The sequence below is a fragment of the Mauremys reevesii genome, linkage group 24 (genome assembly GCF_016161935.1).
Source record: "Mauremys reevesii isolate NIE-2019 linkage group 24, ASM1616193v1, whole genome shotgun sequence".
Lineage (NCBI taxonomy): Eukaryota > Metazoa > Chordata > Testudines > Geoemydidae > Mauremys > Mauremys reevesii.
Window position 1 is genome coordinate 1,727,857 of NC_052646.1, and position 27,215 is coordinate 1,755,071.

General features: G+C 54.9%; 2 protein-coding genes across 9 annotated transcripts; both read right to left on the bottom strand.

Annotated features, from left to right (window-relative positions):
* Positions 1–3,950: 3,950 nt before the first annotated feature.
* LOC120390260 (chromatin target of PRMT1) lies at positions 3,951–16,279 on the bottom strand. Of its 6 annotated transcripts, none has more exons than XM_039512769.1 (7): positions 16,050–16,193; positions 13,981–14,062; positions 12,299–12,452; positions 9,060–9,246; positions 8,793–8,930; positions 7,956–7,989; positions 3,951–6,424 (listed from the first exon to the last, which is right to left on the bottom strand). In XM_039512769.1, exons 2-7 carry the CDS (start codon positions 14,043–14,045, stop codon positions 6,292–6,294), a joined length of 711 nt encoding a protein of 236 aa, XP_039368703.1. In that variant the 5' UTR covers positions 14,046–14,062; positions 16,050–16,193; the 3' UTR covers positions 3,951–6,291. The 6 variants fall into 6 exon arrangements, with proteins under 6 accessions (XP_039368703.1, XP_039368699.1, XP_039368702.1 ...); XM_039512770.1 differs by having other exon boundaries at positions 6,311–6,424; positions 7,956–8,015; positions 16,050–16,192; XM_039512765.1 differs by lacking the exon at positions 7,956–7,989 and having other exon boundaries at positions 16,158–16,279.
* Positions 16,280–17,188: 909 nt separating this feature from the next.
* On the bottom strand, positions 17,189–26,979 carry S100A1 (S100 calcium binding protein A1). 3 transcript variants are annotated; one of them, XM_039513585.1, is made up of 3 exons: positions 26,882–26,979; positions 20,458–20,608; positions 17,189–19,903 (listed from the first exon to the last, which is right to left on the bottom strand). In XM_039513585.1, the coding sequence occupies exons 2-3, from the start codon at positions 20,596–20,598 to the stop codon at positions 19,760–19,762; spliced, it is 285 nt and encodes a 94-aa protein (XP_039369519.1). In that variant the 5' UTR covers positions 20,599–20,608; positions 26,882–26,979; the 3' UTR covers positions 17,189–19,759. The 3 variants fall into 3 exon arrangements, with proteins under 3 accessions (XP_039369519.1, XP_039369522.1, XP_039369521.1); XM_039513588.1 differs by having other exon boundaries at positions 20,458–20,621; positions 26,882–26,970; XM_039513587.1 differs by lacking the exon at positions 26,882–26,979 and adding an exon at positions 21,403–21,531 and having other exon boundaries at positions 18,025–19,903.
* Positions 26,980–27,215: the final 236 nt, after the last annotated feature.

The window sequence follows — 27,215 nt, forward strand, 5'->3', positions numbered from 1 at the left end:
CGGGGGCAGTGAGTGGGGTTAGCAGCAGGGCAGGGGGAGGGGCTGGGGGTAACCCAGGCTCTGGAGCTGGGCAGGGGGCAGTGAGTGGGGCTAGCAGCAGGGATGGGGGCAGTGAGTGGGGCTAGCAGCAGGGCAGGGGGAGGGGCTGGGGGTAACCCAGGCTCTGGAGCTGGGCAGGGCGTGGGGCTGGGGTAACCCAGGCTCTGGAGCTGGGCAGGGGCAGTGAGTGGGGCTAGCAGCAGGGCAGAGGGGCTGGGGGTAACCCAGGCTCTGGAGCTGGGCAGGGGCAGTGAGTGGGGCTAGCAGCAGGGCAGGGGAGGGCTGGGGGTAACCCAGGCTCTGGAGCTGGGCAGGGGCAGTGAGTGGGGTTAGCAGCAGGGCAGGGGCTGGGGTAACCCAGGCTCTGGAGCTGGGCAGGGGGCAGTGAGTGGGGCTAGCAGCAGGGCAGGGGGGCTGGGGGTAACCCAGGCTCTGGAGCTGGGCAGGGGCAGTGAGTGGGGCTAGCAGCAGGGCAGGGGAGGGGCTGGGGTAACCCAGGCTCTGGAGCTGGGCAGGGGCAGTGAGTGGGGTTAGCAGCAGGGCAGGGGCTGGGGCAACCCAGGCTCTGGAGCTGGGCAGGGGGCAGTGAGTGGGGCTAGCAGCAGGGCAGAGGGGCTGGGGGGTAACCCAGGCTCTGGAGCTGGGCAGGGGGCAGTGAGTGGGGCTAGCAGCAGGGCAGAGGGGCTGGGGGTAACCCAGGCTCTGGAGCTGGGCAGGGGGCAGTGAGTGGGGTTAGCAGCAGGGCAGGGGCTGGGGGTAACCCTGGCTGTGGTGCTGGGCTGGGGGCAGTGTGTGGGGTTAGCAGCAGGGCAGGGGCTGGGGTAACAGGCTCTGGAGCTGGGCAGGGGCAGTGAGTGGGGCTAGCAGCAGGGCAGGGGGGCTGGGGGTAACACAGGCTCTGGAGCTGGGCAGGGGGCAGTGAGTGGGGTTAGCGGCGGGGTGGGTAACCCAGGCTCTGGAGCTGGGCAGGGGCAGTGAGTGGGGCTAGCAGCAGGGCAGGGGCTGGGGTAACCCAGGCTCTGGAGCTGGGCAGGGGCAGTGAGTGGGGTTAGCAGCAGGGCAGGGGCTGGGGTAACCCAGGCTCTGGAGCTGGGCAGGGGGCAGTGAGTGGGGCTAGCAGCAGGGCAGGGGGAGGGGCTGGGGGTAACCCAGGCTCTGGAGCTGGGCAGGGGGCAGTGAGTGGGGTTAGCAGCAGGGCTGTGGGGCTGGGGGTAACCCAGGCTCTGGAGCTGGGCAGGGGGCAGAGAGTGGGGCTAGCAGCAGGGCGGGAGGGGGCTGGGGGAAACCCAGGCTCTGGAGCTGGGCAGGGGCAGTGAGTGGGGCTAGCAGCAGGGCGGGGGTAACCCAGGCTCTGGAGCTGGGCAGGGGGCAGTGAGTGGGGTTAGCAGCAGGGCAGGGGCGGGGTAACCCAGGCTCTGGAGCTGGGCAGGGGCAGTGAGTGGGGTTAGCAGTAGGGCGGGGCGGGGGTAACCCAGGCGCTGGAGCTGGGCAGGGGGCAGTGAGTGGGGTTAGCAGCAGGGCGGGGGGGAGGGGCGGGGGTAACCCAGGCTCTGGAGCTGGGCAGGGGGCAGTGAGTGGGGCTAGTAGCCGGCCTGGGTGGGGGAGAGACCCAGCATCTGGGGCAGGGCTGCAGAGAGCACCCTAAGGCTGCACTGGAGGGGACTGAGGCCAGGGGACCCAGAACGATGGGGGAAAGTGGCAGTTTGTAGCTGCCTCCCTCTAGCACCTGCCGCTCGTCTTTCCACCTGGCCCCACAGCCAGGCCTGGCTTTCATGCGGCATGACCCCCTCCTTGCTCCACAGAGCTGGCAACGCCTGGGCTCCACCTCAGCCCAGCAGACCAGAGGGACCTTAACAACAGTGGGGTTTAGCCCAGATTTCGACCCAAAAGGCTGAGAGGAGAGGGGAAGGGAGAGCAGCAGGGAGCCCAAGGGTGTGGGGGGCCAGCGCTAGCCCCTTCTCCTGGAGTTTCAGCTACTCCACTTAGATGGGGGGGACAGCTCAGTGGTTTGAGCATTGGCCTGCTAAACCCAGGGTTGTGAGCTCAATCCTTGAGGGGGCCATTTGGGGATTGGTCCTGCTTTGAGCAGGGGGTTGGACTAGATACCACCTGAGGTCCCTTCCAACCCAAATAATCTATTTTTGACACTATTTTCACTGAGCAACTTTTGCTGCCAGTAATTCAGAGCAGTGAGACAAGGGCAGAGCTATAGCCTCAGGCCTCTGTCTACACTTGGGGGCGTTTCACAGGTAGTTATACTGCTGCACTGGAAGGTTTTGCTGCAGTTACATCTCTCTAAAAGTGCTTCTATCTGCACAGCACAGTAACATGTTTAACAGGGCTTCCACCAGCAGAGCTAGGTCAGTAAAACAATCACACACCTATCTCCCAAGCCTGCGGGGGGAGAACTTCAGGTCAGGCCAAAATCCTGGTCTTCCTGAGGCAGAAAAGGATGTTCCTCCCCTGGGGTAATTATACAAGCCAAGCCAAGACACTGTAAATTTAACACGTAGCAGCTCAAGGTAAACGTTAGGCTCTCGCTCAGGTTTACCTTACCCTGCTAGCACTGGGGAAAACCACAAGCTGCCTTGTCTTCATGAGGATTTTACCACATGTGAAACTAAGCCCTGGTGAGAATTATCTTCCTGCTGTGGATGCACCCTGAGCCCCCGCTGACCCATCTCATGCATGAGCGGTCCCATGGAGCTCAGCAGGGCTTCTCCTGCATTTGGACGGTGGAGGGACCCACTGTTGTCATTAAAAACCCTTGTTCTTCAAACCCTCCTGGCCTCAAAGTCAGCCTGTAACTATTGGATGTTAGGAGGGAAGTGTCCTTGTGAGGTTATCCCCGCACTGGGTCTTCTTGCACCGTTCCTCTGCTGTAGCCGATACCAGCCACTGTCAGACGGGATACAGGACTAGATGGTCCACGGGTCTGATCCAGGCTGGGAGTTCCTAGCTCAGGCTAAGCTGTGTGGTTGTTTCTATTTCCCCTGGGGGGAGCTGAGGGCATGCCCCACACTGCCCTATAGCAGCTTCCTGTCTGTGACCAACATGCAGGCTGATGCAGAAGTAAAGGCGCGATGGGCCATACCCAGCAGCTTTCCTAGGCACCACCTCTACCTGCCTGGCCCCTGCTGGGAGCAGGGGTCACGCAGCGACAGCTAGGCCCCGCCAGCAGGACCCACTTCACTTTGTTTTTAAATAAAAAATGCCAGAGCTGATGAGAGCTGCAGCCCTGAGAGCCAACCTGACCCACAGAACAAGAGGAGCAGCAGGTCCAGCCTTGCAGGAAGACACCTCCAGGATAACAGTCCCCAGGCCTATTGCTTCTTTGGGGGCCCTCTTGACTGCCAGTCTCCTAGACAGACCCGTATGTGGTTGGAACTACTCAGCAGAATCTCACTGTAGATAGACCCAGAGGCTCCATAGCCCATTAGCAAGCCCTTTTCCCTGCCAAATGCCACCCCGCCCCCCTACTCACTTGGAGCCTTCTCAAAAGAAAACTAAAAATACCCAGTAAACTCTCGCATTAGTTCCAGGTAGGTGGATTTACTCTACCTATCAGTTTGAAGGCACTGGTGTGATATAGATTTGGAGGGGGAGGATGATGTGTGTCTTATGAGCTCAATCCACCACAAAACACTGTTCAGAAAGCCAGAGATGTGGGGAAAATTTGGCTGGAACAAGCTTCGAGAAGGCCTTCTTACATGTAACATGACTGGCAGAGCTGCAGCAGCACCTAGTGACTGGAATAAGTCAGGCAAGCTCATTCAGCATTTCAGTGTTTAAAATTGAGATGTACAGAGAACCTGGGTAGTGCCAGGGCTTGCTTTGCATGCACGGTATTGTTGGTCTGAAGCCTAGGTTCCTTTCTGTTCATGGAGTATTTAAGCTCAGCGTTCAAATAATTTAAGGGAACACGGCAAACATTTTTCTGTTCAAACAGTAAGCCTGGACGCAGCACAGTAAATAGACAACACTAAAGAGTTTGAGGTCTTATTTATAGCGTCCCCCTTCTCATAACCCAGTCACTTTAATCTTTCAGGTTTCATATGCCCATTCCTGAAGCAGCAGCATGCTGTGATGTCTGCACCTAACCCTCTCCTGCAGTCTCTGCCACCCAAAAGGAGGAAAATTAACACAACATAAGTGTTGGGGGCTGCGTTAGCACCTCGTGTCCCTTTAATGAACAATTAAGATACTTGTTTAAAAATGATATATCTTCAACTGGCAACCTAAAAGCACTGGCAGCAGGAGTTATGGGGACAGTATTTTCAAGAGAAAGATAACTGGAGGTTAGGGAAGAAACATCCTATAGCAGTACTGAAATCTACTGGCCCCACTAGAAAAGCAGATCCTTGTTGAAAGTGCAAACGCTAAGTTACATCACAGCATTAATGCGTGTGAAAAGGTAGTTGGCAGTCTGAATGCCCTTGCGTACTATAGTAATTATCACAGCCAGACACACAGAGATAATCAAGGAAAGTTGAGCAGAAATGTCAGTTTCCTTCTTTGAACTTGTATATAGGAAGTCCTGGGACTTACCCACAATTGGCTCCTGAAAATTGTGTGGTGAGTTGAAACATTGTAACCGCAATCCACTCCATTGCCGGACTGAGCATTGTACAGTCAAAACCAATTGTCGTAAGTTGAATCAGGGTGTCAACTCAGAAACATTGCAAGTGCCGTTTGTCTCTTAAGTCAAACATCAAGGATGCCCTGTACAAATTAGCTGGGAGCCCTAGATAAGCAACAGCATGCATAACAAAGGTTTGGAGGCAGGGAGGACCAGGCAGTCCCCCACCCTCCAATCTACACCATGAGAACTGGGGATTTAGATGAAATTCCAGCTATAATGGACTGCCAGCCAGTGGAGAGGAAGCTGTTTTAACCGTAGTTGTGACGTTCCATTCAGGAGAGGATGATCGTTCACTGTCTTCTCATACCCACTAGAAAAGTCATCCCACAGAGTTTACGATCAACAATTAATGCTTGAGAATACCATTCTTACAACTTACTGCATTTAAAAAAAATCCACAAAGTCCACATATTGTTTTTATAATCGTTTCTCCTTTGTCACAACGAACGAGAAATACAAGATTCCATTGAAACTGGAACAGTTCACAGGATGGTTAAACTTAAATCTTCGGGGGGGGGGGGGGTAGGGAGGAAAGCAAACCCCTTCTCAACTTCTAAAGCCAACCTAGGTTAAATGCACCACAGAAGCCACCAAAGTTGGTCTGGACTGAAAATTCAGTTTTGGTTACACTGAAAGGTAACAGCACTTGTTGATAAAACCAATTTTGGACCCAGGATTTTGGAGAGACTATTCTACCCATGATTTTCTTTCAGACATCATTAATGTGCTTATTTCAAGATCCTTAAAACAGAAGCTAGTTCTTTTTCTAGATTTTGGTACACAGAAGCCATTAGAGTGCCATCCCTTCAAACATGATACAAAACAAATTCAAATTTTATCTGAAAAACAGCCTTTAACCTGGAAAATCCTCTCTGTACTGCCGTTAGAATGCTAGCAACCAGTGGGGATGAACTTTTGGTACAAAATAAAAGATTGACATGTCTATCTTCCTTAACCTGAATTTGATTGATTAGGCAGTCCTGGAGGGAGATGTTTTGGTATGTTTACTTCAAATGAGTTATTGCAACAATAAAACTGCAAATGTGGATATTTACCCTTTAGCCACACTATGGGATCAACTCCTATCCTGAAACAAACCATGAAGAGTAAGAGGCACGTATAACCATGTGATCCCACAGCTTGTGTTCAGCACCAACGAGCACTTCACCTAAAAAAGCACAGATTGTGGCATACATGCAGCATTTTCCCTTCATAAACACAAAGGAACTTAGTGTGCCATTGCAGCCAGGCTGGCGTGCTGAGCACACCCCTGCACTGATGTCAGTGGCTGTATCTGCAGCTCGTCTGTCACATTCATGTTCAGAGTAGTTAGGAAAAATTATAAAAAACAATCCAAAAAAGGTTTCATACAACATATAGTATCAAAATGTAAGAGGAACACACTAAAATCTGATCTCTTGGTAGAACAGGGCCGCCCCTGTTCCTGCAGGTCCTTCCAGCATGAATCAGGTTTTTCCATTTTTAGCTTATGGGCATTGACATACACATTAACTTCAATGAGAGTCTATCAGAAGGACCTTCAGTCATTAGTTTCTGGATCTGTCTGAGCCATGTAAGCATCCAGCTCAGCATCGAGGTGTCCTTTTGTTTTAGACATGTAAGCATCTAATTGGTTGTCCAGTTGTTCCTTGGTCAACGCAGGACGTGCAGACCCTCTTCCTCGTCCTCTGCCTCTGCCACGACCACCGAAGCCCCCTCTTCCCCGGCCGGCCATGCCACGACCTTACAGTGAAACAAGATTACAGTTACACACCACACTGGAATGCACTGCCAGACTCGGACAGAGGGAGCAACAAACATTCAGGATCTGACCTAATCCCACCAATGAGAGTTTAGCTCATGCGCTCTCATGAGCCCGTGCGCTCTCAACTTGCCACCCCATACTACCTAGGCAAGGCAACAGCTGGGTGGCCAGTCCGCTGAAGCAGCCACTCAGGTACATAACAGTGCTCAATGTAGAGACCACCGAGTGGCACACTGTGCACTACGTGGTATGCGAGAGAGCCACGTGCAAGGTGGAGACAGCTGGTAGCCAACGGTGCCGCTTCTGCTACTGACCAGATCAGCCCCTTGGTCAAGTCACTCCCCTGGTTGTGTCTCTCCTTGTGCATCAAGTGTCTGTTCAAATCTCTGGACGACTGTCTCCCCACAGTATCTCTGCTCTCAGTTCATCCTCCAACCTCGTTATACTCTTCCATATCCATATCCTATTACCTCCCACGCTGCCCCCAACCCTGTGCATGGGATAGTTTCCTTCCTCCGGTGTAACAAGCACCCTCTTTTCCTCCTTTAAACCCACTTTCATGAACCTTCCTACATCTCTGTCTCCTTCTCACAGAGCTTCCCATGTTTCCCTGAGCTATAGGCAAGTTTATCTGAATCACACCAAACTCTTGGGAGTGGAGACCTTTTCTTTAAACCCATTTTGTAAAGCACCACATATGTTTACTGCACTCTAAATACACGCGTCTACTTTACGTAGTATGAGAACTAATGACTTCCTACTTGTGGGCAAGTTACAGACTATTTGTCACATTAAACAGGAAGTTTTCTCCTTTGAACAAGTATAAATAATCTAGTGTTGCACCAGACCCTGCTATTGCAATGCCAGTAATCAAGAATTATTGAGCGAGACTTAAAGAATGTTTTTTTGCAGCTGAGCCCAAGCAGACCCAACAGCTGGTGTGGACTATTTTTTGTATACCTGTTACATATCAAAGCACTAATGATCCTGTGTCCCTCCGGGAGATAGTGGCAGCCCATACAGTGCTGAAACTCCATACAGTGTATGTACTTTTAAAAGTAGCGAAGACTCCACTGCCTGAGATGGCGTTTGAAGTTGCAGTCTTGTACAGGGCTGTGCGTGCCCATCAGCATCAAGGCAGGGTCTATAGGGCAGCCCCATAGTACACTTTACATTGCTTGGTACCATTTTAGCCTGGCATTAATCCCTAACACACATTAGTGCCTTGATGCATCAGACAGTTACTAGCCAAGTATAATCAGCATTTATTCCCCACCACCCTTCCTACTGAGCTTTAGAGAAAGCAGCAATGCCATTAACAATTAGGAATAAGCTTGCTCGATACATATCCCACCAATTTTACATTAGGTGTCAAACTAGTTCTGAGGGACCTGTTACAGCATTAGAACCCACTAGGACTGAATTAATGTCATTCTACAAGGAAGACTAGGAAATAATGTTTAATCTCCAATATTAATTCACAAAAGCAAGGAAGTTGTAGGTTCTTACCTGCCATTTGCCCCCGCATCTAGGAACACAGGTGCTGCAAAGAAATCAATGGGCCTTTTGCTAAAATAAAAAGCCACAGCATGTGGCTCAGTGAGCTCTGATCACTGTGATGTCCCATTTGAGAATTCTCTAGTTTGGGCATTAATGATTCCACTAGGTCAGCTGCGATTGCAGCCTACATTTGTTCTAGTGCCAATCCCGTTTGGGGACTGTTGTAATTTAATACTTTGCACTCTGAAAAGGATTGAGTATTTAAGGAACAGATTCCATTTCAAACTCCCAGTGAACTAATAAAACCAGGGCCTGAAAAACTTCCACTTAAGGAGCAAGTAGGACACTTCCCTGTTGAGGTTGGAGGCCTAAGCCCTCAGTTTCTGCATAATTTAGACTTTCACTTAAGGAATGCGTTTCTAGCACCATATGGTTGTGAAGGTTACACTTCATTCCTGATTAGAAAGTGAAACAATGCAGAGTCGTTTGTACAGAAATTGCACCAGTGCCGTTGCCACTTCTCAAAGCCTCACTGAGCAGGAGTGTGATACTGACAAGACTCTGGTCAGTTTCACCACCGCTATCCAGAACCCTCTGGGAAGCAATGACACCAACTAGGATCTTGCCTTTCAGCACAAATGTTGCTAAAACCAACAATTCAGAAAATGAAAATATAATGTGTTTGTATCCAGCATAGTATCAAACAAGTGTATCTTTATGGTGGAGATTCTACTTCACAGGTGCTAATATACATTATATTTTAACCAAGAAGGTGGAAGTTAAAGGTTGCTTCAGATTCTTCTCTAAACAATACCCTCATGCCTTCCCAAATGTCAGCACACTAACCTCTGCCACCAATTCCTCCACGACCCATGGCTCCTCTGCCTAGACCACCTCTCCCAGGTCCACCACGGCCTCTAACGCCACCTCTTCTGAGGCCCATCCTAGGGGATACACCACGTCCTCCCCGAAGTAAACTCTGACCTTTAATGGGGTGAGGAAAAAAAGTCAAGCAGGTAATCAAAACAAGAAGCTAGCTGTCAAACTTAGCAAGAAGTCACTGAATATCCTCCCCCAGGAATATTTTATTTCCCATATTAACAATATACTCACCTCTGAGGGGAATGCCTCCTCTCAGCAACGCCCTCGCGCCACGTCCACCACGCATGGCTCCTCGTGGTAAACCTCTCTGACCCATAGGTAGCCCTCGTCCTCCAACAGCTCCACGAGCCAGGGGTCCTGCTGGCCGGCCTAATCGTGCCTGGATGTTACTTTTACCCAGGCGCTGCTTTAAGCTCTTCTGGAATGAAAGTTTTTTTAAAAACAGGAAAGTCATGTAGCTATCAGGGAGTTATCATGCAACTGGCATAGATGGAAGCAGATACCTCCACCAGCAAAGGAGGAAGCAGAATCTATACAGGGCCCAAGGCCCACTGCAAAGTATTTAGGTCTCAAGAAAGATCTTGTCTTGTCAAGTGTAAGCCCAGCTAGGAAGTGAAAAAGACTCTAATCCCCAAGGGGGGCTGCAGCCTTCCCTTTAAGAAAGGTGCTCAGGCACTAGTGATGAGCCTGCTGCAAACGCCTAGAGAAAAAGTTAGATTGTCTACAGCCAGGAGACTTGTGCACTCAGCCTCTGATAATTATATGCCCAAAGTTTCAAATCCAGTGATCTCACTGGAACAATCTTATGTCTAGATTTCCCCAGACATCCACAGAGACTAAACCCTTCCATATTTGTCTTTATAAGCTAGCACAAACAGGAATATTCACCCCCTCCAAAACAACTGCATTAAGCTCCAACTTAAAAACCACAAGAGCCAAGAAATTCAGAGTTAAGACCAAGATTGTTTTCTCCTCTCAAATGACCGATAACTCAGTTCAAGGCAGTTAAGGAAACACTTAGACCCAGTTTATACCACACAGCCCAATATATTTTGGGCTTAATTTGGGGATTTGTTTGCGCTATACCATACATTTGGTTCTGTGTGTCAAACAAATTTTAAAGCTGCTTTCGCCCAACTTCTCTGGAGAGTGGCCAGCAGGGGCTAGAATGATGCTAGATACCTGCTGTCTTTCAGTACAATCGTAAGATTTCAGGCATTTCACAGTTTTAGGCAGTATAACAGCTTTTAGATGAACCACAACAGGTCTACAACACCCAACTCTTTACCCTGTGCAGCCAAACCTGCCCCTTGTACTATCTGAATTGGAACAGGACACTGAAGCACATTGGCTGGCACTTGGTGAAACACAGGAAGGGATGGTCATGCATTAGGGGAAATGGTGCTGTCCTGAGTGAAGTGGGGTGAGTTTGAAAGTTCATAGCTGTGACTGTATGGCCTCCCTAATGGTGCAGAAGACCCTAATATTCTTCACAGGATGCTCCTCCAGAGGAACAGTCCCTGCTCCCCTACGTACCAGCGAATAGACCTTCCAAAGTCAATTGGTGAGGACTGCTGAAGAGCAACCCAACACTATTAAACTAGAGTCCCCAAATTTTCCCAGAGGAACACATTGCAGCTGTCATCTTTAATAGGGAGGTGTGACCCACAGGCCACGAGTCCTAGTATGCAATGCTCCACTTGATCTGCTGGCTCTACCGCCACATGAGATTTACTTGTACGCATTTCCATAACGCTCCTCAATGCAGCCCAAGTTCCTCAACACGAGAAAGGGCATTAGAGGCTCTACAGGCAGCTCTGGACCCCCGTAACCTACGCTGACCGAGAAGGAGCTGTGCTCTACCTTCTTTTCCATCAGAAGTTCCAACATGAACCTCAAACCCAACATACATTTTGATCTTGAACTGCGGGGCAAGATCCAGAACCGTGTTCAATCCTAAAAGATAGCGTGTATGTGTGCACGTGTGTGCACATGGTTCCAATGAAAAAGTGAAACAGGTGCCAGTGAAGTAAAGTGAAAGGGTCTGTATTTTCCTCACACAGATTCAGCCACTCACTGACTCCGCAAACAAAGGGAACAATGTACTTTATGAAATGAGACTTGCCTATCCTTTTATATCACTAGTGAAGCCCTTATGAGATTATACTATAAACCCTTTCTGTGGAAACCATAAATTATTCATATATAGAGCTTTTGTTTAGAAGCTCCAGACAAAAAGTTTCTCTTACTAGCACCTGGTTCTGATTTTAGGGACAGCAGGCTCCTGGGCTCTGAGTGCAATGCAGTTACATTCCTTTTCATGAAAGAACAAACACCAAACTCCAGCACAAGAGTCAGATAAAGATTGTAGTTATGTGACAAAGCCGCTCAAATAGGAACCTTCCACAGTTCTCTCCTAGTGTGCCCCAAGATGTCTGGGATTATATTTAACGACTACTGTATTCGAGTCATGCAGGGCTGCTATTTAAAGCTAGCACACAGCAGTATAGCAGGACCCTCCAGACCCATGTTTTAATTATTTCCATGGACCATACATACACAAATTTCAAGAGAAACTCTCCAAGTCTCTCTCTGCACTAACAGACAGTTATACAGCACGTTACGTTCTTTACAGTTTGAGATACTCTGATAAGAAGCACTTTGGCACAGTAACATAGCTAATTGCCTCTTAGGTACCATACTCTAATCACTATCTTATCAACGAGGGCTCACATCTAGCAGACCCCATTCACTGAGCACAGAGCAATGCACAGGTACTATTTAAATGTGATGTACAACTCAAGATGAATACACTGTGCTCAGATCTGCTGTTCCACACTGGACCTTCAAATGGAAGCCAACTTTTGGGCTGCTCAGTAGCATACAGCTCTGGTCAGTCTATGTGGATAACAGGAATAGTAAGATTCTTGTTACTTTAGCAAGAATTTACGAGAAACCAAGAACTCATTTTTAGTTCATGTAGTTCTTGTTCAGACAACTGCTGGCAATAGCATAAAACAAGGGGAAAAAAACAGGCAGACCCCGCCCCCTCAAAAAAAAGGCACTAACAGGGAACAAGAGCTAACATGTTGCAATGTGAAAGCAGCTAGATTAAGGCATTAAGAATTCAGCAGATCCAGAAAACTGGAATCAGACCATTTATGTGGGGGAGAGGGAAAAAGCTGTGAAATTTCAGGTTGTCCTCTCTTCTGGAAAAATAGCAAAGGAGGAGATTTAAACAAACAATAACCAACAGAAGACATGACAGACTAACTGAACTCAACGGTATTAACAACCTATAAAGCATTACTTATCTGCAGTGACAATCTGAAATTCTCTTGAAGTCTCTCCAAACATTCTCAGCTCTTACTTTCAAGTGACATCTTGAAAAATTCTCATATCCTGAAAAGCCACCAGCTGCTGACAGGCATCATCAACTGTCTGCAGTGGAATAGGACACTTTCTCTCACCTGCTTAAGCTTCAAGGCAGCCTGAACAGAAGGTCTATTCTCCATCTGCTGGGCCAGTCTTCTGTTTCTGGCACTGGCCAGTTGCTGCTGCTGCTGCATGGTAGCCCGAATATTCACTGGCATCGGCTGTTTGTTCTTCAGCATATTAGTAAAGCTTCAAGGTCGAACAAAATGGGTGTTTAAATAAAGTTTTATTACAAACATTTATGGCATTTCATGGCTCTCAAGACTGGAGCTCCAGATCCCATGAACTTTATGTAAAAAGTGGCACACTTAGATCATGTCATATGCGAGTTATGTATTCCTCGTTTTCCACAAACGTGCTAGAATAGGAAATGCAGATTTGGATAAGTGCAACATATTAATTCAAAAGTGATAAAGTTTTAAGTTATTGCTTTTAAAGGTGAAAGAAGTTATGAAAAACAAGCAACAAGCAGAAATGGTCATGAGAGACAGGAGAAGACATTACAACGAAACAGGAAAGCAAACTGAAATCTGACTGCAAAAGCCAAGACAGATAGTTTAGGGGGGAAACTGTTTAATAGTTTGAGGGCAGTAAGCATATTTATGAGTCGCATCACTCTGACAACAGAAAACCAAGGGTCTGGCATAATACTTATAAGGACGACAGTTCTATCACCATAAGAGATGCCACCATATGAGTGCATTTGTTTAGACTACAATTTCGTTGGCATTTGGGAATTTCTTTGGTGCATTAGGGATTTTCTGCCTTTAAAAATTATGTGGTGTGAACAAACCACCAGGAACGTAGGCTTCCTCACCAGTAATCAGTGTCTACAGTATCCTAATAGCTACAAATGACAGTGAAATTAAGCACTACAAAGTGCTCAATGTGGTCTGGCTGGAACTAACAAAATTAACAGGCAGGTAACTCCCCTGTACCGTACCTAACGATCTGCCTGCCCGGCCATAAATCACAAGCACTGGCTAAGACTACTGCTCACTGCAGTGAACACTGGAATAGGGACTGCAAGTAAACGGCTTCATTTCTCCTTGGCTTAATGATATTAACATTTAATCGGAGAGTGAGTTAGTGAGAAAGTGAAATATGAACAGAAGCTTCACTGTTAGTTCATCACTATAGATTTGCAAAAGCTTAATGGCATGAAAGAGCAGAGGGCTCTTTAAGAGAGGAAATAAAAAGAAGCAGTGCCAAGAAAGGAAAGCGATGGAGATGAAGCAAAGCATTTGCCTCTTACAAGGCCCAAGAACATTGTTAAAGGGCCTCTGGGCTGGTTTGGTGGCCTGCTGCATGCCTCTTACAGGCCAGACCACATGCGTGTGTCTCCCTTGGACAAAGCAGCAAGCCTTCTGCAGCTTCGGTAACATGCTACCATGCTGCAGTGGTCAACTATATAAAATGTAAAAACGTGGAAGAAAAAGGGAGGGTGCGAGGTTTCTCTTTTTTTAATAAGACATCCCACCACATTTACGTCTCATATAGTTTAATATTAACAGCTACTGACAAAATCCTCCAAAATAATTGCCCTTTTAACCTCGTGTACCACATTTGTTGCAGCTTAAGACAGAGGTGCATAGCCACCTGCTTCTTTTTTAGGTAGGTTAAAACAGGGCAGAAACCATGTCGGTTTTGGACACTGGACACAGTGACAATTAAGTAAAAATTTCTTATGAGCTGAAGTTGCTGTTGGCTTCCTCACCGCTCGTTCAGAGACATCTTGGTGGTGCTCTTTAGCACAACCTTCGGCGCTGACTGTGCAGCCATCTTCAGATCACGATCGTCTGAAACAAACAATAGCCAGATTTAGTAAGAAGAACTGAGCCCATGAAATTATTTGGCTAGATTTTCCATGCCAAACTTGTGTGTGTGGAGACAGCCAAGAACCATGTAAATCAGTGATGTGACTGTGCTAGCAGTGCATTTCATAGCATCACGAAACATCCTAAAAGGTAAGTTTCAATAAACTAGTTGAGTTATGCTATCTCATCTCTCAACTGTGTGTCAGGTTAATGCCACAAACATTAAATTCCACTTTCAGTGAAGATCTCACCTACCTATGCCAACAACAGCCTGGTGACGATCATTTCTAACTGGCTGGTTTCAAGGAGGTTATGTTTTTCTAAGCAGGAGAGCAGTAGGAATTAATCTTTGTGATTCTGGATTCAGTTTCTGATACACTAGGTTGAGGGTTCTCAAACTGGGGGTTGGGACCCCTCAAGGGGCCGCGAGATTATTACATGGGGGTCACAAGCTGTCAGCCTCCACCTCAAACCCCGCTTTGCCTCCAGCATTTATAATGGTGTTAAATATATAAAAAAAGTGTTTTTAACTTATAACGGGGGGTTGCTTTGTGAAAGGGGTCAACCAGTACAGAAGTTTGAGAACCACTGCACTAGGCATTAAGGCTCTGGATGCACTATTTCCTCTATCCAAGTTATTACCTCAGTTGGAACTGTGACATCAGTTGTCAGACCCTAGTCAAATTACGCCAATGCTCCCTCCTCTGCAAGCAGCCCCTGCACAGCACAGGTATTAGGTGTGCCAAGCACTAGGCTGATGGCCCAGGGAAGAGGGCTATGCCCCGCAACTGCACACCAAACACATTATGACCTTATTCAACATTTCTGCTGTTATGGGCCCATCCACGCTGCAGCCGAACACACCAGCAGTCAGAAACACTGGTGATGTCCATCGTTTGCTTGGACAGGGATAGTCTTTGAGAGCAGCGGTACAGTTATGTCCATTTTCAGATCGGGGATGCGCTCAGATACTTACATCCCCATAACCCCAGCGTCTGAACAGGCAGTTCACAGGCCGCCTAACGTGGTTCTCCAACAAAAAATCCCCGTCCCAGTGGGCAGGGAACAACAGCAACAAAGCTGGTATTTAGTTAGTGCCTTTTGAACCACTGCCCTGCCAGGGCCCCAAGCCCAGAGAGATTTTGGCCACCAAGGGAGGCTGACATCGATCCCCGAGGGAAGGTCGGACCCGCGCCAGCCATTCAGCTTTATTATTAGCCACACACCTAATGCGGGGAGCTCGTCCCAGCACGGCAGCGCCCTGAGCCACCCAGATGAGGCGCAAGGGGGGGAGATGCGGAGCCCCCTGCACAGCGCAGCTTGCAACCGGGGTGTCAGGAGGCCCGGCCTCGCGAGCCCTGGTTCCCGGCCCCACGCCGGGCTCGGGGTGTCAGGAGGCCCGGCCTCGCGAGCCCCGGATCCCGGCCCCACGCCGGGCTCGGGGGGTGTCAGGGAGGCCCGGCCTCGCGAGCCCCGGTTCCCGGCCCCACGCCGGGCTCGGGGGGTGTCAGGGAGGCCCGGCCTCGCGAGCCCCGGTTCCCGGCCCCACGCCGGGCTCGGGGGGTGTCAGGGAGGCCCGGCCTCGCGAGCCCCGGCTCCCGGCCCCACGCCGGGCTCGGGGGGGGGGGGGTCCGGGAGGCCCGGCCTCGCGAGCCCCGGTTCCCGGCCCCCCGCCGGGCTCGCGGGGGTCAGGGAGGCCCGGCCTCGCGAGCCCCGGTTCCCGGCCCCACGCCGGGCTCGCAGGGCGGGAAGGCTGCTAGCCCCAAGCGTGGGGGGGGGGCTCCGCTAGGCTGATCTCCCCAGGCCCCCAGCCCGCCCCGGCCGTGACACTGCCCAGGCCCCGCTCAAGGGAGGAGTCGCCGGGCGGGGCCAGCCCCCTCCTCCCCACACCGTGATCACAGCACCCCGTAACCCCCGCCTCAGCCGGGCCCCTCCCCCGCTCTCCCTGCCCCCGGGGCCCCTCTGTCACCGAAGCAGACGGTCGCCAGGACTCCGGGCGGGGCTGCGGGGCGGGGGTGGGGCGCGGGGCTGGCTCCGTGGGGCTCCGTCCCCTCCGCCCGCTCCCCGCTGCACTCACGCTCGAGCGCTGAAAACAAAATGGCCGCCGCTTCCTTCCCTACTCCCCCCGCGCGCCGAGCCGGGGAAAATGGCGACCGGCCGCCGCGTTTTGCGCAGCCGCGAGAACGCGCCCACGTGACTCTCCTCTCCCCTCGCAGGGCCTTGCACCACGTGATCACTCCCGCTCTTCCCCTCCCCCGGGGGGGGGCTGAGCCATGTGACCACTCCCTTTTCGGGAGGGGGCAGTTGGGGGCGGGACTTGGCGCAGTGGGCGGGGCCTGGGAGGGCCTCATGGGCGGAGCCTTGTATTGGAGGGGGGGGGCAGGTTGGGATATAGGGGGACTTGGGGCAGAGGCTGGGAGGGCCTCATGGGCAGAGCCTTGTATTGGAGGAGGGGGGGGGGCAGGTTGGGATATAGGGGGACTTGGGGCAGAGGGCAGGGCCCCAGGCCTGAGGAGGTGCAGCTCAGGGCCCCAGAGCAGCTGGGGGGTACCCTGGGCTGGAAGGGGGGGCAAGGTGGGTGTGAGGCCTGGGCTGGGCGGAGGGAGCCCACTTGTGGGAATCCTGGGGTCTGACTCCTCTGGAAGCAGCTGGGTATGGGGGGCTCCCCTGCTCTGGCTGGGATAACCTGGCAGCCATTGTTGTCCTGTAGGGTGGGCGGTGGGCTAGGAGAACTGCCTCTGCACCCTGCTGAGTGGCAGGTCCGGCCATGCCCCCAAAGCCGTTCCAGCAGGTGGCTGCTTCTGTGTGAGGGTTGGGGGGCAGGGTTAGGATCTCGCTCTAAGTCCATGTTGAGACTCAACCGCAGGTGATAGTGACCATCAGCAGAGGCCTCGGGGACTGAACTCCCCCTCGGGCTCCCATAAGGGGATCCCCCGGGGTTGGATGATTAGCATGCTGCGTGGATGAAGCCCGCACTTCCTGTGAGTTATCAATCAGATAGATGATTGTGGCCCTTCACCCGACCCGGCTCAGGGGTCAGAAGTCCTTGGCCCAAGCCCTGCCCGCTCATAACACCAAAATAAGTCCAGCTGATTGTACAGATCTGTGTAATATGAAATTCCTCCAGCCTATGCGGCTCAGCAGCAAACCAGCTAGCAGCATTGACACAACCCCCTCACAAACCCGCTTCTGTGTCAGCTGGACAGCTGACATCTCCCAGAGCTATTGGCTCAGGCTATCTGCAGAGGCACAGGTCGATGCATCAGTTACACTCCGTTCATGGTTTGCAGATTTTCCTCAAAATGACGTGGGTTTAATTAAAATGAAGGCTTTGAGTGTAGTGCATGAGATGCCAACCATCAGGAGAAAGTCTCAGCTTGCAAAGGTGCCAGCCCATTTACCATTCTGGGCCTGCCAAGGGGGTGAAACTGGCAGCAAAATGGTAAAAACAAAGAAAAAGCAAATAAGGCTCACTCCCATGGATGCTGATCCCCATTGAATTACTCCACATGTGCACCAGCACTGCAGAGGGCAGACTTCAGCGCTCCGTTGCTTCAGCTGGCAGTGGCACCATCGGTTTCTAATCAAGATTTGTGCATTCCTGGGAGAATGCACCCACTACTGTCCTTGTGGCTTTGTATTTGCGGAAGTGAGCGGCTGTGGTGAAGAATGTCATGTGTTACACATGCAGCATTAGCGCCAACCTCAAGCTTTCAAAAACCGTGAGTCAGCCCTCAAAAAATCCTGAGAGTGGATTAAAAATGCCGAGATTTTAAAACGTAATCAACGTGAGGTTCTTTCTATTTCGCTGCTGGTTCTGGAGCCTTTAGGGTTGCATTGAGTCACGTTCTCTAGCTTTTCTCTGCAACCCTAAGGATTTTTGTCTGTAAATGAAAGCTGAGAGCGTCCTGCCATCTCCTAACTCCAGGAGCTGGGACTTTAAGAAAACCACCAAATATCAGGAGGCTCATGATAAAATCACCATACTTGGCAACATTGCCTTGGGGAAATCACGGTTAATATCACTTTCACTATGGAAAAACAATTTTAAAAGATGTTTTAAACAAGCCCTTGACTGGCTCATCGCGTTCTTTCTTGCTTAGTGGGCCTGATTCTCCTGCTCCGTAACTCCACTGACTGCAGTGGATTTACTCCTAGCTTACGTTGTTGTCAGAGAACTCTCACATCCCACCGAGTACTTGTGTTCCCTTGAAATGTGGTGGGTGTCTCTCTGTGGCTGTGACAGATCAGTTTATTATCTGCTGCTAGGAGTTCAATGCCGTTTTCTGCATCACAGGCTTCGAGCTTCTCTTTTGCAAAGGATGGGAAGGGAAGATGAGAACCTGCTGCAAAGAACGGGGGGCGCCAGAGCTCAGCATCAGATTCTTTGGGTTCACAGGTTCAAATCCCACCCGATTCTCTCCAGTCCTTTTGCTTTCTGCTCACAGACACATCAATCTCTGCAGTTTGGTTGCCTCTGACGAGCTTGTCAATGCTGAGCTCCTGTCAGCTTTGTACAGACATTAATGATGCCAGGGCATTCTTCCTAAAGATTCCCTTTGCCCACCTAATTCTTGTCTAGGCTCTCCCCTTCTGTTCCTGACCGTTGTGCACACATGACCACCCTCCACCCCAGAGGTGGCTGCAGCTCAGCAGCATCGGTATCTAGTTTGCAAAGTGCTTTGGCACCGTCCCAGAGAAGTGTCAAATCCGCAGAATGGGTGGGCGGCTTCGGAGCTGTCCACCTGTCACGCTCGGTGTCAGCCCCACTAGCCCCCCTGCGCTGCGTGCGGCTCAGCCGGTACCAGTCAGAGGAGGCTGGTTATTGGGCTCCTGGCTCTTGGGAAGGGAGCTAGGAACAGGTTCTTCCCCCTGGGGAATGGGTGCAGCACCATGTTTGTGAATTTCCTCCCACCCCAGCAGGAGGCCGTCCAGCCACCACCTGTCAGCCACGTTTCTCCTGCCCCTTTTCCCAGTCATCCCCCTTGTGACCCTGTTTCCCTCCCAGCAGGCTCCTGCCTCCCTTTCCTACAGAGACCGGCCTGCTTCAGGCCCTGTGCCACGTGGTGTCAGCTACAACTGGGCATGACTGTGGGAAGAGAAAGGGTCAAACTAGCCTTTGTGGTGATCCCGGCTGAGGCACTGGGGTTACGCCACAGCTTACGGCCTGCGCTCCCAGCACAGAAGTGGGGGGCAAGCAAAGGGACAAGGCCTGGGGATGGGGGCAGTTGCTTGGCTCATGGGTCCGAGAGGCCTGGTGGGAAGGGGTGTGGAGAGCGAAGGGGTGTGTGTCTCGCTGGTGGCCGGGGTGATCGGAGAGGCGACTCTCCTGGAAATGGATGGCTCATGCCCCCCAGGGAACCCCAAGGCTGAGGGCCCTGAGCCCAGCCCCACAGGCCAGAGCGTGGCCTCCACCCTTTTCTAACACCAGGGATAATGTCGACTTGGGGAGCAGGAGCTCCCCCTCACGCCAAAACTCCCCTAGCCCCACTGCAGCAGTGTCCCCCTCCCCACGCTGCTCAGCGGCACTCCCAGGCTCCGAGGAAGGGACGGGACACTGGGGTGGGTTCGGTGCCTTTAATGAGTAGCTCTGTCTAGCTGGTTAGAGGGTATGCCGGCGGCTGGCTCAGAATAGGGGTGTGCGGCTCTAGGGGGCTCCAGGCGGTGCAGGCTCCCTGCTCAGGTGTCCTCCCAGAAGAAGGAGTTGCAGGCCACGGTGAGAGCAGCCACCAGCACCACGTACTCCTTGAAATCCACCTCCCCGTCGCCGTTCTCATCCAGGTCCTGCATGATGCCATCCACAGTGCCCGCGTCCTTCTGGGTCTGCAGCGGAGACACCCCCGGGGGAGGCAGGGTTAGCGTGTGGGGCCGCCCCTTTGGGAGAGGAAAGAGGCCCAGGCGGCTGGGGGGGGAGCCCCAGTGAGAGGCCCCTGTCCTGTGCTCAGGACAAGCCAGAGAGTGAGTGGGAAGCTGGAGGCATGAGCTATTTGCCTGGCCCTGGATGGAGCAGGAGAGGGCAGGGGTCAGCGGGGAGGGGAAGGGTTAGAGCTGCAGTGGGGGAGGAGAAGCAATTAGGAGCCCGGGAGCTTAGAGAGGAATGTTGGGAAGCTTCATACCAGAGAGACCCGTCAGCCTGGGCGGGGCTGGGAGCCCAGCGCCGGGCATGTGGGAACCTTCTCCGGCCCAAGCCCGAGGGAACAGCCGTCCAGCCCCGGGCCCTGGCACGGCTCCGCCGCTGGCGACCACCCATGAGAGGGGAGACCAGCGCCCGCGGGGAGTGACGGCCCAGGGGCCCCTGTGCTGGAATGGCGGGGGCACCCAGTGCCTGGGGCAGTCCCCTAGGCCTGCCTGCTCCCACCCCCGGGGCTGGGCCCTACCTCCAGGAAGCAGCCCAGCTCTGTCTGCAGCAGCTCCTTCAGCTCCTTCTTGCTCAGCTTGCGCTTGTCGCCCTCCTTGCCCGAGTAGTTGTGGAAGACGGAGATCAGCCCCTCCATGGCACGCTCCAGCTCAGAGGCCATCGCGCCGGCTCTGCAAGAAGCACCTTGAAGGGCTGAGGATCCCGGAGCCCGGGTGGGGGGCTGGGGAAGGGCACAGCCCCACCCTGCCAGCGTGCCTGGAGGGACCCACGGGTGGGGAGAGCAGCCTGCGGGGCCCAGCCAGCCCCTGGTCTCTTCACAGAGGCTGCCAACGTGGGGCTGAGTAGTGGGGGCGGTTCTGGGGATGGGCGCACCTGGGAACCTGGCTGGGATCCAGGCCACCAAAGAGCCACGAGCTGGGCCTGGGCCAGGAGACCCCCCCTGCCCCACGCCACGTGGGGGTCAGCCCCGTTCTCATGCCACAGGGTTTGCTGTGGCAGAAAGGCCAACGCGAGGGGCCGGGGAAGGATGAACAGGCCCCACAGGGGGCAGGGCAGGATCAGGCCCTGCAGCCAGCCAGTCCCCCAGGGAAACTTTTGGGGCAGCAGTGGCACCTGCCCAGGTGGGGCCTTCCTGTCCCTGCCCCCTGCTCCTCTCTGCCCCAGGCCAGGGGCCTTGCGGAGTGGAGGGCTCACCCTTCACTCCTGTAGGACCACCAGGCCTCGGGCTCACCTGGGCCCCAGCAGCTCCTGGGCTGGCTTCTCCCCACATATAGCTGCCTGGCCCCTGGGCTCCCCATATAGCCACCAGGCCCCTGGGCTCACCCCCCCATATAGCTACCTGGCTCCTGGGCTCACCTGGGCTCCCCCCCATATAGCTGCCTGGCCCTGGGCTCCCCTGGGCCCCACCTGAACAGCCGCCTGGCCCCTGGGCTCCCCCCCACCCTGTATAGCTGCCTGGGCTCACCTGGACGCCCCTGCACAGCCAGCTGGCTCCACGCTCTTGCAGAGTGAGCCTGAGTTGGCTGGTCAGTCACTTTAAATAAGAGCCAAGCCCCCCCATCAGGAGGATCTGATACTAGAGACTGGACAGCTGATGCGGGTCCAGTGCTCACCTGATTTAAAGGGACAGAGTCAGCGGAGGGGCCTGGTTGTAGCAGGGGAGCTCTGTCCGTGTGAGGGGCTGCACAGACTGTAACACGCATGCACACACACGGAGCTCCGTGTGTCTCGCCTCTCCCTGCATGTGCACACGCACACGGAGCTCCGTGTGTCTCGCCTCTCCCTGCATGTGCACACGCACACGGAGCTCCGTGTGTCTCGCCTCTCCCTGCATGTGCACACGCACACGGAGCTCCGTGTGTCTCGCCTCTCCCTGCGTGTGCACGCGCACACGGAGCTCCGTGTGTCTCGCCTCTCCCTGCGTGTGCACGCGCACACGGAGCTCCGTGTGTCTCGCCTCTCCCTGCGTGTGCACGCGCACACGGAGCTCCGTGTGTCTCGCCTCTCCCTGCATGTGCACGCGCACACGGAGCTCCGTGTGTCTCGCCTCTCCCTGCATGTGCACGCGCACACGGAGCTCCGTGTGTCTCGCCTCTCCCTGCATGTGCACGCGCACACGGAGCTCCGTGTGTCTCGCCTCTCCCTGCATGTGCACACGCTCTCTGCCTCGTCTCAGCCCCATCGAGTGCCAACGCGGGGTTCGAATTTTCAGTAGGGCCCAGAAGACAATAAACGTGTGCTGGGAAGAGAATCCACTGGGGCACAAATCAGTCAACATTTGACGCTGAAGGACCCCCCTCCCCCGCCAGCCAAGGCCAATTGAGGGGTGGGGGGGATCCATGGGGCTAATCCGGGAGCAGCCCCTCGCTCTCTGGGGCCGTTTAACAGTTGTGAGGGGTGCAGGCAGCTGCATCGATCCCACTGACCCCATTCCTCAGTGGGGCCTCAACAACAGGCCCCGTCTCCTCCACCATTGCCCTGGGACTGAAGCGGCAGCTGCTCAGATTCCCAGGCCCAGAGACCCCACAATCTCATCTGACCTCCTCCGTAGCCCAGGTCAGAGGATTTCCCTGCCTTCATGCCTGCTGGAACCAGAGCAGAGCCCTTAGGAAAACACCCCAAAGATGGCCACTGATCCCCCCAGCCCTTGGTAAATTGTCCCACTGGCTAATGACCCTCAACGTTAACGACCGGCACCTGATTTCCAGCCTGCATTTGTCTAGCTCGAACCTCCAGCCGCTGGGGCCAGCACAACGGTGCTCCAGTACTGGGGACCCAGGACTGCAGCAGGCTGGGGCTGTGACAGTATTTGGGGTCATTACCGCAGCCAGCACAACAGTGTTACTCCAGCACTATGTCCGAGTGGTACTCCAGTACCTCGGCTTGGCATTACTACAGTATTTGTGGGGTCGCTGCACCAGACGGCCCAGGGCTGTTACTCCAGCACTATGTCCGAGTGGTACTCCAGTAACTTGGCTTGGCATTACTACAGTATTTGCGGGGTCGCTGCACCAGACGGCCCAGCTCTGTTACTCCAGCACTATGTCCGAGTGGTACTGCAGTACCTTGGCTTGGCATTACTACAGTATTTGTGGGGTCGCTGCACCAGACGGCCCAGCACTGTTACTCCAGCACTATGTCCGAGTGTTACTCCGGTGCCTTGGGGTCGCTGCGCCAGACGGCCCAGCTCTGTTACTCCAGCACTGTGTCCGAGCGGTACTGCAGTACCTTGGCTTGGCATTACTTATTTATGCGGGTCGCTGCACCAGACGGCCCAGGGCTGTTACTCCAGCACTATGTGGCTTGGCATTACTACAGTATTTGTGGGGTCGCTGCACCAGACGGCCCAGCTCTGTTACTCCAGCACTATGTCCGAGTGTTACTCCGGTGCCTTGGGGTCGCTGCGCCAGACGGCCCAGCTCTGTTACTCCAGCACTGTGTCCGAGTGGTACTGCAGTACCTTGGCTTGGCATTACTACAGTATTTGCGGGGTCGCTGCGCCAGATGGACCAGGGCTGTTACTCCAGTGCTATGTCCGAGTGTTACTCCAGTACCTTGGCTCGGTGCGGTGGAACACTCTGGTATGTTTGCTCCTGAACCGGTGCCAGCCGCGGTGGCGCAGACGCCTGTAACCCATCCTGCTGCTTTCACTCTGCCCCCGGTGCTGATAAGGCCCTGGGTATCGGGTGTCTCCTGGCAGCGCCTGCTGGACAATGGGAGCCGGTGTGGCGTGGTGGGGGGGCCCTATCGGGTAACGGACCCGAGCCCCCCTCGGCCTAGCGCTGCAGGTCTGTATAAAGGCCCCTTGTCAAATTAAAAAATCCCTGCTTGAAAGGTTGCTGCGGTAACAGCGGAGCCAGGAAACCAGATTCCTGGCCCGGAGCTTGGCTGATAGAGGGGGCTCAGCGCAGCTCCTGTTACAGACACGGAGCCTGTGAGAAACGCCGCCCGGGCGGGCACAAGGGTGTTGCCAGGGGAAGTGCCCCCTGGCTGCCCCCAGACCCCCCTGCAGGGTGAGCCCCAAGTTGTAATACCCGGGGGCTGCCCCCATACCTGATCTCATGCTCAGAGGCAGGGTTCTCATACCCCAGGGGCCAGCGTCCCTGCGGGAGCCAGTTCCACCCTCCCAGCCCAAAGCTCTGGGGATCGAGACCCGCAAAAGCAGGGGATTCCCCCTCTCTCCCTCTGCTGCAAATACAGAGCCCAAGAGGGAGACCTGCCCTAGGGGGCGCTGCGCGGCAGGGAGTGGGGGTCCATAGGGGGCGCTCTCCCCTCGCCGTCAGTGCTGGCCCGGCGTGGCGCTAGGGGGCGCTGCGCGGCAGGGAGTGGGGGTCCGTAGGGGGCGCTCTCCCCTCGCCGTCAGTGCTGGCCCAGCATGGCGCTAGGGGGCGCTGTGCGGGGGGGGTCCGGGGGCGGCTCCCCTCGCCGTCAGTGCGGGCCCGGTGTGGCACTAGGGGGCGCTGCGCGGCAGGGAGTGGGGGTCCGTAGGGGGCGCTCTCCCCTCGCCGTCAGTGCTGGCCCAGCATGGCGCTAGGGGGCGCTGTGCGGCAGGGAGTGGGGGTCTATAGGGGGCGCTCTCCCCTCGCCGTCAGTGCTGGCCCGGCGTGGCGCTAGGGGGCGCTGTGCGGCAGGGGGTGGGCTGGGGGTCTGTAGGGGGCGCTATTCCCTCGCCGTCAGTGCTGGCCCAGCGTGGCACTAGGGGGCGCTGTGCGGCAGGAGATGCCGTTGTTTCCAATGAGACATTAATCCGAGTCCCTGAGCCCGTGGCTCTGTTGCACAAGACCCCAGGTGGAAACCGGCTGGCCGGCCTGAATGCCGATGCAGACACTAATTTGGGAGCTAATCATATCCTGGGTCCCCACCTGCGGGTTCAGTCACACACGGCATTCTTCTTCCCGGCCAGCACCGCCCCTGCATGCCACCGCAGAGGTGGCTGCATTTCACAGCCGGGTGAAATGTTTCTGTCTAATCCACTCGGCTGGCGAGCAGAGCTATTTATACCCTGCTCAGCCCCATGGCACCTCGGCACCCACCGCCCTCTGTGTACGGTGCTCCGGGACCGCAGCTGACAGGCTCTCTAGCAGTATAAGACAACCTCAGAAACTCCCGGTACCCCAACGGTGCCTGAGAACGTCACCTCGACAGCCAGCTCGCGCCCTCCTGCCCCATAAAGCTGGGCCGCTGCCACTTGTACAAAGGGAGACTCTCCATTAGTACTGGAGAGTCTATGACACACAGCTGAGCAGGGGAGGACAACAGTGCAGAGACTCGAGGCCCGGCTGGGCAGGGGGCAGAGCGGGGGCATGGCCCCTGCTTCACAAAGCTTCAAGTTGAAGCAGACGAGCAAAGCACGAGGTGGCGCAGCCCAAACGGGGACAATATTTAGTTGCACCTTTAAAAAAAGCGATAACCTGCCCCCGCCACGTATGTCCTCGTCCCCAGCAGCCTCCCACCTGTAGCTCCCACCGCAGCTCTGACACCACAGGGATGGGCAGCAGCACCGTGCAACCTGAAGCAGGTTTCTGGGAGCAGGAGATAGCTGCTGCCTCTCCCTCCTCCTGCTGTTCCCCCTCCCCCAGGCCCAATCTGGACTGACAGCCCCTGGAGACCCCCCCCTGCCACCCCCACCCTGTTTGGGGTGTGGTATGGCCGGACGGGGTGGGGGCGGCCGGCTGGCATTTCGCTGGGCCACACACCTTCCCAAAGGGCTTTAAAGCCACGTCCCCGGGCTGGGAGTTGCATTGCAGGGTTGACCCCGGTCCCTGGGCCTGCGGCTGGGGTCCAGCTGGGGCGCTGACCCCCATCTGGGTGTCCTGTACCATGGGGGGAAGTACAGAGCCGATCTCCCTCAGCGCCAGGCAGGACGGAGCCTCTCATTCCCCACACAGCTGGGCTGGGAAGTCCCCTGGCCAGGGCAGCCTGGCCTGGCCTCCCCCTTGGGCTGGGGAGCTGTTTGCAGCTGGACACAGAGCTCATTCACTGGCTGCTTTTCCACTCGCCCCCTCGGCTGGTGCAGCTCCCGGTGTGGGCAGGGGTGGGGCGGCTGCTGGGGGGGGGACACACCGCCCCCTCTGGGTGGGAGGGAGGGGGCTGCAGCTGTCTGAGCTGGGGGGGCAGGGGGCATGGGGGGCATCTCCCGAGTCTGTGGCTTGAATTAACTCATCATAACCCTATCTCAGTCTCAGACCCTTTGGAGCAAAGGAGAGGGAGCGGAGGGGGGTGGGGATGCACCCCCCAGAGCCGAGGTCCCCTCAGTGCAGGGGGAGGGTGCTGGCTATGGCAGCCAGAGGGTACACCAGGGGCTGGGGCCAGTCATACCTCGGGGCAGGGACAGGGAGCGTGGGCAGCAGCAGCCGGGAGTCCTACCCCAGGGAACAGGGTGGGCAGGTGCCGGGGGTCGTACCCCAGGGGCCGTTCACTCTCCCAACCCAACGCTTTGGGGAGCAAAAGCAGGGGGATCCCTCTTTCTCCCCATGCTGCAAGCACAGCCCCCTCGACCCTCCTCTCAGCCCCATTCGCGAGCGCGCCCTCCTGCCACCACTGCGCCCCAACTCAGGCCTGGCCCCGCCACACACCCGCTCCCATCCCCCCCCCCCCCCAAAATGAGGCCGCAGTCCTGCCCCCATTGGCGCCAGTGAGGGCTTCGCCTCACATGGGAGCAGGAGCAGGCCCAACCGCTCCGTGGGCCCTGCCCCACACCAGCTCCGTGGGTCCCTGGCTCATGGGCAGCACCCCATCCCCCCTCCAGCCCCACCAGCTAACACCTGGCCAGCCTGCCTCCCCCAGTTCCTGTCAATTAGCTGAGCCCACCCCTGTGCTCCCCTGCCCCCAAGTCCACTGGCCCCAGTCACTCCATGGCGAGCGAGAGCCCTTCCTTCCCCAAACCCCACGAGCCTGAGTGTCCCCCCAGCCCGTCTGCCTGGGAGCCGTAGTTTGGCACTTACTGGTGCTGCCGGAGTGCCCCTGCCTGCTGCGTGTGCTAAGCCTGACTGCCGCGGCCCCCGTCTCCTTCCCACCGCCCTCGCCTCCCAGCCCATGTCCTAAGAAGGGGAACTGGCAGCTGGACAGAGCTGGGGGCGGGGGGGCTGGCTCAGCCTGCACCAACAGCTGCTTTCTCTGCCTGGCTGGCAGGCTCTGCCCCCCCCCGGCACCCCTTCGAGCCCGAGCCCTTCCGTTTCTCGACAGAAAACTCTGGCTCTGCGTCCCGCTCCCTGCCTGGCGCCCGTCTGCAATGCATGGTGCGGGGCTGGAGGCAGCCCAGGAGCTGGGAGTTCCAGG

What these genes read in the sequence shown, in the direction of transcription:
- LOC120390260 (XM_039512765.1), bottom strand. Translation starts at nt 14,045, where the DNA reads ATGGCTGCACAGTCAGCGCCGAAGGTTGTGCTAAAGAGCACCACCAAG. An exon ending in CTGCCTTGAAGCTTAAGCAG is followed by an intron (nt 9,247 to 12,298) that starts GTGAGAGAAAGT and finishes CTTTCATTCCAG; the next exon opens with AAGAGCTTAAAGCAGCGCCT. An exon ending in TGGAGGAATTGGTGGCAGAG is followed by an intron (nt 6,425 to 8,792) that starts GTTAGTGTGCTG and finishes TTTCACTGTAAG; the next exon opens with GTCGTGGCATGGCCGGCCGG.
- S100A1 (XM_039513585.1), bottom strand. Translation starts at nt 20,598, where the DNA reads ATGGCCTCTGAGCTGGAGCGTGCCATGGAGGGGCTGATCTCCGTCTTC. An exon ending in AGCTGGGCTGCTTCCTGGAG is followed by an intron (nt 19,904 to 20,457) that starts GTAGGGCCCAGC and finishes TCTCCGCTGCAG; the next exon opens with ACCCAGAAGGACGCGGGCAC.